General features: G+C 44.8%; 1 protein-coding gene across 3 annotated transcripts in view; it reads left to right on the top strand.

Annotated features, from left to right (window-relative positions):
* DDR2 (discoidin domain receptor tyrosine kinase 2) overlaps nt 1-10,109 on the top strand; it is a 150,673-nt gene extending 140,564 nt beyond the window's left edge. For all 3 annotated transcript variants that reach the window (XM_032317313.1, XM_032317314.1, XM_032317315.1), the window contains 2 exons: nt 1,394-1,543; nt 3,493-10,109. In XM_032317313.1, coding sequence (XP_032173204.1) covers nt 1,394-1,543; nt 3,493-3,627 — 285 coding nt within the window. In that variant the 3' untranslated portion in view covers nt 3,628-10,109. The remainder of the gene's footprint in view (nt 1-1,393; nt 1,544-3,492) is intronic.
* Nucleotides 10,110-12,753: the final 2,644 nt, after the last annotated feature.

Below are 12,753 nucleotides of genomic sequence, written 5' to 3'. Positions count from 1 at the left end.
TATATTTTAATGTTTTAATATAGAAATCAGGCACAGCAAGGGATTAAAAACAGTAGCTAGTAATAAAATAGAACAATTATAACATAATGTCCAAAGTTATATAAATATGGTTTCTCTCTCCAAAATATTGTCATGTACTCACCCTTCCTTTTGTGACACTGTAAGATGACTCAATGCCCACGTGATGAGATAAAGTGGGTGCATTGTGCAGATGTCGTGATGGGGGGTGAGGCTACTGCTGACCTTCTGATGGCACATCAGGAGGACACTGCTCTGCTTCTGGGTCGCTGTTGAATGTGGGGGACCGAAATCATGGAAAGGGGAACTGCAGATAAGGGGGACTGCTGGGTACCAACAATTACATTACAGAACTGGGACAGCACTATGTGCATATAATTCTATATCGTTAGCATTTCCTATGTCATTAAATTTCTTCAAAAAACATGATTTTAATGGCCGCATCATATCCCATTGGGTGACCCTGTCCAGTAATTTATTAACGTCTCTGTAATTTGATACATAAGTGCATTCCAGTTTCCCACTGTTACGCCTGATGCTGTGATATATCCCAGTTTACGTGAGTCCTCACAAGGATCTTTATCATCTGTGTATGTGAATCAGTACTTCACCCATCTCTAATATGATCAGTGGGCATTGTTCCCTTTAGAGATGATATTCTATAGTGTTGGAAAAGCAGATCAACATGAGAGCCGTAGGATCCTGTTCCAAATCTTAGTTTCTCCGTTACTCATGGCCTTACTCTCGAGACTTTAGTAAACCTCCCTTGTCTCACTTTCCTGATCTGAAAAACTAAGGATAAGTAACATCATGGACTTGAGCATTGTATTTATGGAACAGGAAACGTGCACGATTTTACACGTGCTGATGGCACCTGACTCCCATTGCTGTCACGTGCGGGTCTCCCCTTCAAGATGGTGACTTTTACTGATCTGGGGAGCCAGAGCCCTCGATTCTTCAAGAGACCTCTCCCAGCCCTTAAACTAGGTTCCTCTGTCTCTAACATAAAAATGATCGATTTCCCATTCATCTATTGCCATTCCCACAGGCATTTTCCCACGGTCATTTTCCCACGGGCATTGAAGTTTGAGCTTGCTGACACTCAGTGGGAGAGTCAGATAGCTTACGGCTGCACCTCTGGGGTCTCATCTGCAGGAGAAGCAGACCTAAGAGACCAGGAGGGCAAGAGAGCAGCCTCTGTAGCTTGATGTCAAAACAATTTGACTTTGTCCTTTTAGATTCTCCATATACATCATGGCAGTTTCAGTGTTCTGTGACCCGGGTAGTGGACGGGGTACCCAGGTCCTATGGATCTTACCTGCTTTTGCCACGTACAGGCCACTCCTGTGCCCTCTCCTTTTCCTTGTGTAAACAGGGCAAATTCACGACAGCGAGCGACGTGTGGGCCTTTGGGGTGACTCTGTGGGAGACGTTCACCTTTTGCCAGGAGCAGCCCTATTCCCAGCTGTCAGATGAGCAGGTCATCGAGAATACTGGAGAGTTCTTCCGGGACCAAGGGAGGCAGGTGAGAACTGCTGGGGTTGGCCAGGTGTGGGTTTGGGTGCTCCGGAAGGTGAGAGGAAGAAAGCCCTGCCTTAGCAGGTTAGCCTGAGTTGGAAGGTAGGTCACCTGGTGGCAGCCTTTGGTCACTAATGATCCAGATGATGCGGAAGACTGAGAATTACCCCTGCCCCTGCCCCACCAGCCATACACTCAGCCTTATCCACACAGCAACCCATGGTCATTGGACAACACAAGGGGTTAGTTACGCCAGGTTCTTTCCCAGCTCCAAGATAGCAGGAAATAAGATTCTCTTTCTCACGTTTGCTCTGTTTCTTGATCTAGACTGTGCGGTTTTCCCTCCTATAAGTTTAAAAGTGAATAAGGGATTTACTGGCAGGCGTTAACAATTCGGTTTGGACTAAATATTTAGCTACGTTTCTAGACGTATATGCCCAGAGACCATCAGGTGCCTGGACCGTGGCTTCTCAGAACTTGGGAAAAGCTAGATTCGCACGCTGACAAGGATACCATTTCCCGGCCAGGATACTCTACGATTTCTTTGGCTGGCTTGGTTTGTAAGATCCCTGTGAGATGCAGGACGTAAGGCTAGCTGATGCAGTTGGAGCACTGAATCTCCCCAGAGTGGCCTGGCCACAGCACCCTCAAGCACGGCAGCTCAATCTAATGGCCAGGGATGGGGAGAAGGCTCTTGTGCAAAATAAAATTTTGATTCTCTGAAGGCTTAAATACATCGAAGCAAGCAACAGATAAGGGAGTGACAAGCGGTAAGACGATATGCAGGTTGGAAATAAGAGGAAGAGATCCTGGAATTTCATTTTATCTTGACACTCTAGAGATTTTGGGAAGAGGGGATCCAAATGATCTTTGTTAGTTATAAAAATAATTGCTTTCTTACCATGACAAAGGGCAAATTCACTCCTGTGTGCAGAGATAAGTGAGTGGACTGAGGGATAAGATGGTTTTTTTCCTGGACAAATCTGTCATGACCCCAGGTTGACCTAGTTTTGTTTTAATTTCTAACAATCTCCAGTATTTTATGTTTCTTATTTAGTTTTGAATACTCAGCTTAAAAGGGCCCATTGTTTTATCTTCACTAAAGACTAGTAGTGAACCAAATATATTTTCACCGACCACCAAACGGTCGAATAGTAAAGTTAAGAATTTGATTGAGGCCTCCGTCAAAATCAAGTATTACCATTATATGCTGAGTAAACTTCTCACCTATAGGTGTAAGTTTAAATTGTCAATAAAAATTTATTAAACTGAATACATTAATTATGAAACATAATTTATCAAATTTATACTTGATTACCTTTTACTACAACATTTAATTACTTTAAGTTTTATTACTAACATTTCAGGATTCACATTTTGAACGTTTGACAGGGACAGTCATTTCTCAACCCTATCAGCTGCGAGGTGGGCTCTGTGGTCAGCAGACTCCTCTCCACGGTCCGGTCTGGGGGAGGGGGTCACAGAGAACATGACAGTAGGAGCAACACAGGTACATCCCAGGACCTGGATACACTGCAGTGTCTGTGTCTGGCCGGGGTCCTCTTCCAGGAGAGGAGCTGAGACAACCAACACACTTGCCACCCCTGCCCCACCGTGACTGGCTCGGCCAAGATCAACCTCAACATGCGTGGGTCATAAGCAGAGGGTTTTGTAGTCTAACCACATGCTTTCCAGCCTGAGTCCTCATTCTGCTTCAGGTTCATCTTTGGCATGATGGTCGGGACCTCAGAGTGGTCCATCAGGAGATGCTGGTCCAGACAACGAGGCACAAGGGAAGGGGACAGGGACCCAGCTGGGAGTGGGAAAGACAGACACCACACCTGTTTCAGTGATCAAGCTCAAGCACTGGGGGAGGCCGATAACACCACCGTGCAGCTATACTTCCTTTTTGCCCTTCTTAACACTCTGGGTTTTTGTGGACTTTTGTTTTCCAAGACGTACCTCCCGCAGCCTGCCATGTGCCCGGACTCTGTGTACAAGCTGATGCTCAGCTGCTGGAGAAGAGATACCAAGCACCGTCCGTCGTTCCAGGAAATCCACCTTCTGCTCCTTCAGCAAGGGGACGAATGATGCGCTCACTGCCTGGCCACATCCCGATGGCCCGGGTCCTTCTCGCGAGACCTGCCACTCGCTCACCCACGCCTAAGCCACTCCATCTGGACATTGAATGGGCTCGGGAGATGGAGGCTTGTTGGCTTCTCTCTCTCTGTCCCTGGGCTCCCTTCACTCCACTCCCTCACTCTCTACCCCTGACCCATATTTACTCTTTTTTTTTTTTTTTACATTAAAAAACTAAAAAAAGAAAAAAAAAGCCTAGGGCAGATAAAATCTAGTAAAGAAATCTTACTTAATATACCAAAGTGTTGGATAGCGGGCTAGACAATTTAGATAATTTATAAAGGTTAAATATGCTATGTTTATAAATGTGCAGATGCTACAATGTTTTTCCCATGTCACCTTTTAAAACTTATTTTCAGAATGAAAAACTTGAAGAATACTAATGTCTTCGGAAACATGATGAGGCTTAGGGAAAACACTCGGTAAGAGTGGAGAATCGGATGGAATGGTTGGTATTCAGCAACTGGTCATGGATTTCTTGGTTTCCTAATTTGGCCCTCTGGACATGTCTACCCTCTGCGTTTCTCTCCCTGTCAAAGCAGATGATATGTGCTTGAAAAACCCCTGCTTCTCGGAGTGGGTGTTTTGTTCACTCATGGGCAGGGGTCAGGGGTAAGGTCTATGTGGTCTATTTGCGTAGACAATACAAAGGATGTGCATAAGAGAGAATGTCCGTCCAAGGCTGTATGAAGGGGAATTGTCACTTGCCAAAAAAGTACCTCATGCACGGAAGGATTCTTGAACAGAGAATGGACATGGGAAAAGAGGTCTGTGGGGGACAGGCAATAGGTATACTGTTCACCTGTGATTTCTGCAGAAGGTCCTCTTCTCGTTCAGATGTTTCCAGGTGTGTGTTTCGCTGAGACCCTGGTTTTGAATCCATAAAGCCTGGTGTTTTGATGTCTGAATCACGGGCCCTTCGGTTCATCTTCTGTAAGTCTTCCAGCTCTTTTGGCAGATGTATCCCCTAGAGGACCCTTCTCTGAAGGCCATGTATTGTAGGGAGTAGATCTGCGTGTTTGCAGAATGTTGACCAAAGAGGGCCAAGGAGGGAAAGTTACAAGCAGATGGACTTCCACTCCTTATTCGAGAAAGCCTAGTCCTCAGAACACACAGGGCAGTCGGGCCACCTCCAGAGGGTGGGGGACGGGGAGGGGGGAGTCCTTTGTCCCTGAAGAGCTTCAGATGTAGGCTTTCAAACACAAGGTCATATGAGATGGTATTTAATGTCTTTGTCTCCCTAAGAGTCCTTGATTTTAGAGAGACACGGGGTGAGCACAATAGAGAAGTCATTCCCTGTTCCTGCTTCGTACACACTCGGGGATGGTATGGGCAGCAGAAGAGAATCGTGAAGGTCTGGGTTCAGAACTCGTGGAGACTGATACGTTGTCGAATGAGTCCCCTCAGAACAGATTGGGAGCTCTGTGCTCCACAACGGCTCAGATTTTAATGGGAAGCTAGAAAGGAGGCCTCTCTGCTCCTGCTGAGGAGAAATCAGAAAAACTTACAGAATAAACTTCCCCAGCTCAGAAGAAGTAGTCTTGAGTTGTCCTTCTTTGGGTCTGCTGCTGGAGCCCTCACCTGGTCCCCCTTGTGCACAGTCGCTCAGGGACTTGACTGTTCTCCCTTGGTCAGCCTTCAGCAGCGCTCCAAGCTACCGCAGAAGTGAACTTCCCAAATCCGCAGATGCTCTTGTGACCCTGGCATATACCTGCCCCTATCGCTGTCCTTTGACTCTGGGCTTCAGCTTCTCCCAGGACTAATTCTGTGGAGATTGTAGGTTTGGGAGTCAGGAGAGCGTTAGTTTGGAAATTGGTCCTACTCTGCCCCAGGCCAAGTGTGTCACCTTGGATAAGTCACTTCACCTTTCTGGACGCCCATTTCCCTCTCTGTAAAATGAGGACATTGGATTAGAGGGTCTTAAAGCCTCTCCCATCCTGAAATGTGCAGGGGTGGTTGAATAACTGGATGGACAGTTGATACGGATTCCCTTATCTGGTCCTCTCCTGCTCTGAAAATCGTGGTCAGTGGAAGGAGTCGTGCAGGGAACTTACTGTAACAGTAACGGTCATGGCTGCCACGGGTACAGTGCTCTGAAGTGTCACCAGGTGTTTCCATAGACCCAGTCTCAGTTCATATGTGCGGGGCCAGACATGTCCTTATCCCCTATGTTCTGCCCTCAGGACCAGGACAACTTCATGTATTAGAGAGCTTTCTAAAGAAACAGAACCAATAGGATATCTATACCTAGATATACAGAATTTATTATAAGGGACTGGCCCACATGGTTATGGGGCTTCAGGGTCTCACCATCTGCCTCCTGCAAGCTGGAGACCTGGGAAAGGTTTTGAGAAACAGAGGGCAGGAAATGTTCTAGCTCAGCGGTCAGGCAGAGAGCATGAATTCCCCCTTCCTCCAACTTTTTTCATCTACTTCCCCCTGCTCTCAGAGGATTTGATGAGCCCCCCGCAACACACACACACACACACACACACACACACACAAACGCATGCACTGGCATGCCTGGGAGAGAGCAATGTGTTTCACTCAGTGCACCCATTCAAATGCTAACATCGTCTGGGAACACCCTCACAGACCCATCCAGAAGTAGTGTTTCATCTGGGCACCCCCTGCCCCTGTCCCAGAGACACATAAACTTAATCACCTCACTGCCGTAGAATCAAAGGGCCTTGAAATCAGGACTGGCAGCCTATTCTCCATCCGCCTGCTTCTGGGAGGGCTCCATGCACACGGTGCCCACGATGTCTTGTGTGGCAAGAGAAGACAACATCATTTCCCCATCTTTGCCTCATCTCTCTGCTTCTTTCTTTTTCCCTTTCTGCCTCAACTCACTGCATTCCATCATCCCATTAAAAAAAAAAAATCATATTGAAAATCAACTTAGTGTGTCTGGATTTTCCTGGCCTTGAGTCACAGAGTGATCTGTTTCAAGTGGCTGGCAAGGAAGCGTTGTCCCGTACAGTGACCCTCTCCTGGGAAGAGGACGCACATTTTCCGGCTTTGAGCCTCCTCTGTCACAGACACAGGTCTTGCGTCTAGCCTGGTCAGACCCACAGAGCCTCGCTGCACAGACCCAAGAGACCCAACAGAGGACACGGTGAAGGATTAGTACATTAAATTTAGAAGTAGCTCCAGCCTCGACGTGAAGAATGTAGCTGGGAAGTTTTAGAAAGGGACACAGGAAAAGGGACAGCCAACCACGGGGCCCTGCTAGTGTGTAGTGAGTTGTCCTCTTCATGACACACGTGAAATAGTTTATGTCCAGATTGTGTTTGTGGAATGGCGGATTTAAATTTATACTTTTGTGGTGAATGGGCTGACCACTAGGTCCACATCTTGATGTGTCGTCTGGACACAGATGTGATTAGGCGAGATCTGGAGTGGGAAGGGGCACTGGGTAGAGAATGTGGTTTTCGTGCTGTGGAAAGGTCACTTGCAAGTGCAAGAGACAGTGTAACAATGAGCATTGTATGGACGTGGCATCAAAAATGAAGCAGTGAAAGTGCACGTGGCTGAGTGGGGGAGGCGGGGGGAGGGTGACCAGAGAGGAGGCAACACAAAAAGAGGTAAGGGAGGGTACAGGACACAGGGCAGGGCAGGGCAGGGCAGGGAGGAGCAGGTGGCACAGGTAGGAGTCTGCGGTGAAGCAGGAGTGCGCATCTCTGAAGAGAGGCAGAAAAGCAAGTGTCTTGAAGATAAAGGATAACTACAATAGAGAAAGGAATTCTGGATGATAGAGATTATGGAAGTATTTATTAAGAAATGAAAAGGCAGGTGCCGCGTATGGAAAGGAAGGAGCTTTTCAGAGTCTTCAGGAAGGGCAAGTCCTAACAGAAACACGTAAGCAACCATCAGGGAAGGGTCTTCTAGGTTCAGAGGGGGCCCCAGGCTGAAGTTAGGCAAGACTAAGTCTTGTTTGGTATCTGTGCAAAGAGGTACGTGCCACGTTGGAACCATGTGTTTTTCTAGTCCCATCCAGACTTCCCACAAGAAAGCCATGATGTGGGGCTAAGCCATGTGTTTTGAGTAATGGGGAACAGAAGAAGGGGTGTGTTGGCAAGAGGGAGAGAGGAAGATGTTCCAAGGAAATATTCTAAAACGGAACAGCATCTGTTTTGCCCAAAACCGAAAAAAAAAAAAAAATGAAGAAACTTACAGTTAGGGCTTAGATTACTCCAACATATGGCTATTAATCTTTGATCCGAGCTTGAATTTATATACCTGCCATCTTGTTCTCTTCAGCAAGACCTCTGACTTCTGGCTGAGCATATGGTAGGTCTCTAAATATTTCTGGAAGTTGCAGATCCTGATCTATGCTGGGAAATCCTTCTGAATTGAAATTTAACATTTTTATAGAAACAGATGAATGTCTTTTCCACTTGGTAAATGTCTTGGAATGCTGAATCAAGATGGAAAGAGACCAGAATGGTTAACGGTGATTGGATTGCTGGCATTTTGAGTTCCCTGGCACAATTAGCTGTATTGCTTGGTGGCAGACAAGTGGTGGGTAATTATTTACTTGCCGTATCTTCCTTTTTTTAATTTGTTATTTTGAAATACTTTTAAGACTCACAAGAAGTTGGGAAAATAGAGTAGTTTTATCCTAACACCAGGCTTTCCCCCATTGATAACATCTTCCATAACCATTGTCTATTTTCAAACCCAGAAGGTTCACATTTGTAATACTATTAACTAGACTACAGACCTTATGCAGATTTCACTGTTTTGTTTTTTTTTTTTAACATGTATTTATTTAGTTTCTGGACACTTCATCCCTTTCTGATTTGTAACCTGGCCTTGCTTGGATGCATCAGGAAAAACACTATCTGGATACGATTCTACAAAATTCTAAAGAGAATATAACAAATTGTCTGTAACTTTATCAACAAGCAATATCCTGCCTAGACTGCTTCCACATTTTCTGACTAGTTTGGCTATTTAGCAACTGGAACAATCCAGGAACAACTTAGAAGGATTTGGAAACACAGGGGCAGTGAGATCTGCATGGATCTTGCTGACAAGAGAATCAGATGGTTCTCTGCGGTTCCTATAAGTGAGTAGGGTTTGTAATGGTGTCAGGCAGGGGACTTAGGGTTAAAACCAGTATTTTGGTCAAGAGCTGGGTGGCACTTAGTTAATGGCATCAGGGCTGGCTTGTGGAAGGAATAGATACAATGGCATAGAGTCCTTTAGTGTGTGATGAAACACAAAGGTCAGAATGGTAGAGACGTTTCATTTGCCTGAATATCAGTTCTTAAGTGGAATAACAGCTATATTAGACCAAATTAAATGTAAACACAGAAATAACCTGAGGTAGGGACTTGAAACAGCTGTGAGTTTTGTGATGGTATCTTTCACCTGCCCTATTTGTGGGTCACAGGACGGTTACTGGGTTCACACTGCTTTCTGCATGTCCTGTCAAGTTCCAAGCACATAGTGAGCACTCAACAAATATTCACGGAGTGTTGTTTTTGGAATGAATAAAAGAAACTGAAACTTGTCACCCAGCATAACTGGGGTGAATTTAGGGAGAACTGCTTTGCTATAATGCAGAGAGTTTATTTTCCAATGAAGAAAGAGAGAAAAGTGGCCAGGCTCGTACCTGGTGCAGTACATTCTCCATTCGTGTATTTTCTGAGGATGAAATAGATCTATGGAGATCTGTATCATTCTTTGGAGTCGTTAGATCTGTATCATTCTTTGGAGTCGTTAGATCTATATAATTCTTTGGAGTCCTTAGGCAGCAGCAAGGCAGTTCTCTCAAGGCACCCCATCAAGAGCAGGGAGGGACTCTGGCCCCAAACACAGCCCATTTTGAAACAAGCTTTCTGGTTTCTCGAGCAGACACCTGTCAAGAACCCTTAAAGGGGAAGGATCAGAGTCCCAAGCCAGCCTAACCCATATCTCCAAAAGCATATGAGGGAGGAATTTGCAAAGAGACCAAGGGAAAGCACAATGCAATGAGGCAATCACCTGTTTTCTTGAAAAGAGGCTTAGAAATGGTTGGAATTGGGTAGGATTCCTGCAAACACACCCAAGAGTTTGTAACCCAGCCTATTCATTTTATGTCCTTTACTACTCATGATATCCTGTTCTTCTACCCTGTTGTCTGCTATCTTTTTCTGAGGACTGAGTTTCTGAACCAGCATGGCTCACTCTTCCTGTGAGGAAGGAATCTCTGGGCCTTGTTTTGTAGGCTTTGGAGGACAATGTGTCTTATCAAGGGGTAGAGCAAACCGATTGATCTCTGCTTGAAACTATCATAGTCATCCCAAAATAGAATACGTAAAAGTTCTCTGTATTAGAAAAAGAAACAAGATACCCATTGTATATTTTCTTTTCTTTATTTATTCTCTGTACGTCTGTCAGATGATAAATTGTAAATAACAATGATTAAAGAAATATGCTACTGATGGGTCCTTCTTTCTGTGTCAACAGCACCAGTTCTGGGCTTGGTTATCTCACAGTCTTTCTGGACACCTGATGGGGCCCCGGGACAGAGCCAGAGAAGTGTGCTGTGTGCGTGGTGGGCATGCATGTTTGTGGGGGGATATCCGACAGAGGGTTACATACACAGCCCTCTTGCATATTGCTTGACTGTCTATTAGAGGAAAAGCATCTTGGTCTCTGGCACATCCAAACATACTAGAGATTGGGATTCTGGGTTGTCACATTAGTTCTGGAGAAGCCAGTCCAGAATTAATTGCAGATGCTTTATTGTTGTTGCTACGAAGTGGTCTTGTTTGACACATAGAAATCTCTTCTAAATCCACATGTCATCTGGCTCGAGACCACACAAGCATACAAAAAGCAACAAGAACTCTGAACAGCCAGAATACAGACTTGGTCTTCATAAAAGAAATTCAGATGAACCACCCTCTTCCCCAAAGAAAAAAAATGTGTTTCTTACTTGGTCTCTGAAGAATATATTTATACTTTTATTTTTCTGAATGATTACATATTTTTTCAGCAACAGCTAGGATAGGTAAGAGAATGGATACAAATTCTCAGAGAATACTCAGAGGGCAAAAATAATTCACGAAGGCACACTCTGATCCGCAGAGTGTTTGGTTTGATTCTGGGGCTAAGGGCCAGGGATTCAAATATCTGTGCAATGGGAGTGGGGTTGGAGGCAAAGAAGAAAAAAGTAAACAGGAACAGCAGAGATACTCAGAGATACAATTATATTGTCAACACTGTTGTCAAGCTTTAAAGGAAGGTATGTGTGATATGTATTCGTACACCATATGGCATCTATAGGCTATGCATTTATCTGAGCATATAATTTGTTACTGATTTATTGCTACTTAGAATTTTATGTTCATTTTGTATTTGAAAAAGAAGTATACACACTTACCTTCCGGTCCTTGAGAGGCACTCAGTAACTCCTTATGTATAAGCGACATATCTTTCTCTTCCTATTGAGTGAAATGAGTAAAATTCCTCTGTCAGAGTAGGTTTGGGCCAGACTGAAGGACTAGTGATTTGAAGAGGAGAAGGCTGAAAGATACCCACGAGAAAAGCTACGTGGCCCCTTGGCAGCTGTTCTTTTGCCCCTGTTTTTAAACCAGAGACAAGTCCATTCTGGAGAAGTTTCTAAAGATCCCGAGTAGAGCTCTGTCCCAGGTGCTAAAGCTACCTTTGCTCATTTCTGTCTACCTAAGGACTGTTTCAGGCACCAGCAAAGGAACCAGAGATGGGTTTCTGCATTTAGAGTAGAGGCAAACTTACTTTATAAGGTAATAAGTAGTCAAAGGTAGGAGTGCTCCATTTACGATTCTGTTCAAGGGGCCAAGGTTTACCGGGGATAAATGGAATGTCGCATACTAGGTTCTTCTGGTTTCCAGGAAAACAGCCCATGAACAGTATGAACTCAAGATGACTAGTTTGGTTCAATGAAAGCCATACTTACTCACCTATCACTGAACTATATATTATAACCATTACTGAGGTGTCCCACATCTGATTAGATATTTTTAAAATATAAAATTTAATGCCAATTGTTTTAATAGATTTCTGTTCTCCTGGTCTCTCTGGCACCTCTAGTGGTTCACCCATCCTGGGAAGGTTACAGAGACTTGAAAGGTCCAACCTGAATAGAAAGAGGGAAGCAAGGAACAAGGCTTTCTAACTTGGACTGGATGGATATCACACTAGTAGGAGATGGAAGCTCTGGTCGCCCTGTCTTCACTTAACTCACAGTGGGTCCTGTACTGGCTGGCATCCCCAAATTGCGGGGATGCTGAATCTCCAGAGCCTGGGCCCTCCCCCTTCTCTGGAGGAATGAGTTTTTCACAGGACAACCCCACAACTCTATTCCTTCTACATGCCACTTCTGAGCCCTAGGACACCTTAGAAGGAAACTTTGGGTCTAAACTTAAAGATTGGGGTTAATTTTATTCTAGGACTCCCAGAAAATATTGTTAAAATGTGGTCTCTTTAGAATATTTGAAAATAGCAGAAGGGTAGGAGCTGAGTTCCACCCAGATAACAATATAAATGTTTGAATGATTTAGGAATCTAATATTCAAACAATTGGATTTATTTTTTGGATATAATTTTATTGGTATAAGATAAAGTATTACTAAACTAGTTGATACTGTTCCTGGACAGAGAACCAGTTTTGAACTCAGCTTCGGCTGCTTGCCCCTGGAAATCAACACTCGAGAGACAAGTGATGGTGGGAAAGCAAAGGAGGCTCTATTCAGGAAGCCGGCAACCTGGGAAGGCAGTGGAGTAGCTTCTCAAAGACCATCTTCCCCAATCGGGTCAAGGTGGAAAGTTTTAAAGGAGAAGGCATGGGCTAAGGGGGTGGGGTGGCTGCATGGAGGAGAAGCAGGTGCCCAGGTGCTTAGTCGTCTGTTGACATGACCCTGAACAGACATGCTGGCTGGTATCTGTGGCAGCTGTTTCTAAATGTAGTCAGACCTTATCTTCTGGGAAAGTTTACTTCTTCATTCCTTAAGGCCAGTGGTCTGCAAACCTAAGGAAAGTAGGTTATTCTGTTGCAAACCAAGGGTGCAAGCAAGGAGTGCATAAACTTGAAGCAAGTTGGAG

This window comes from Mustela erminea, chromosome 17 (genome assembly GCF_009829155.1).
Source record: "Mustela erminea isolate mMusErm1 chromosome 17, mMusErm1.Pri, whole genome shotgun sequence".
Lineage (NCBI taxonomy): Eukaryota > Metazoa > Chordata > Mammalia > Carnivora > Mustelidae > Mustela > Mustela erminea.
The sequence above is the reverse complement of the archived record's forward strand: the minus strand, read 5'-3'. Positions and strand labels throughout refer to the sequence as shown.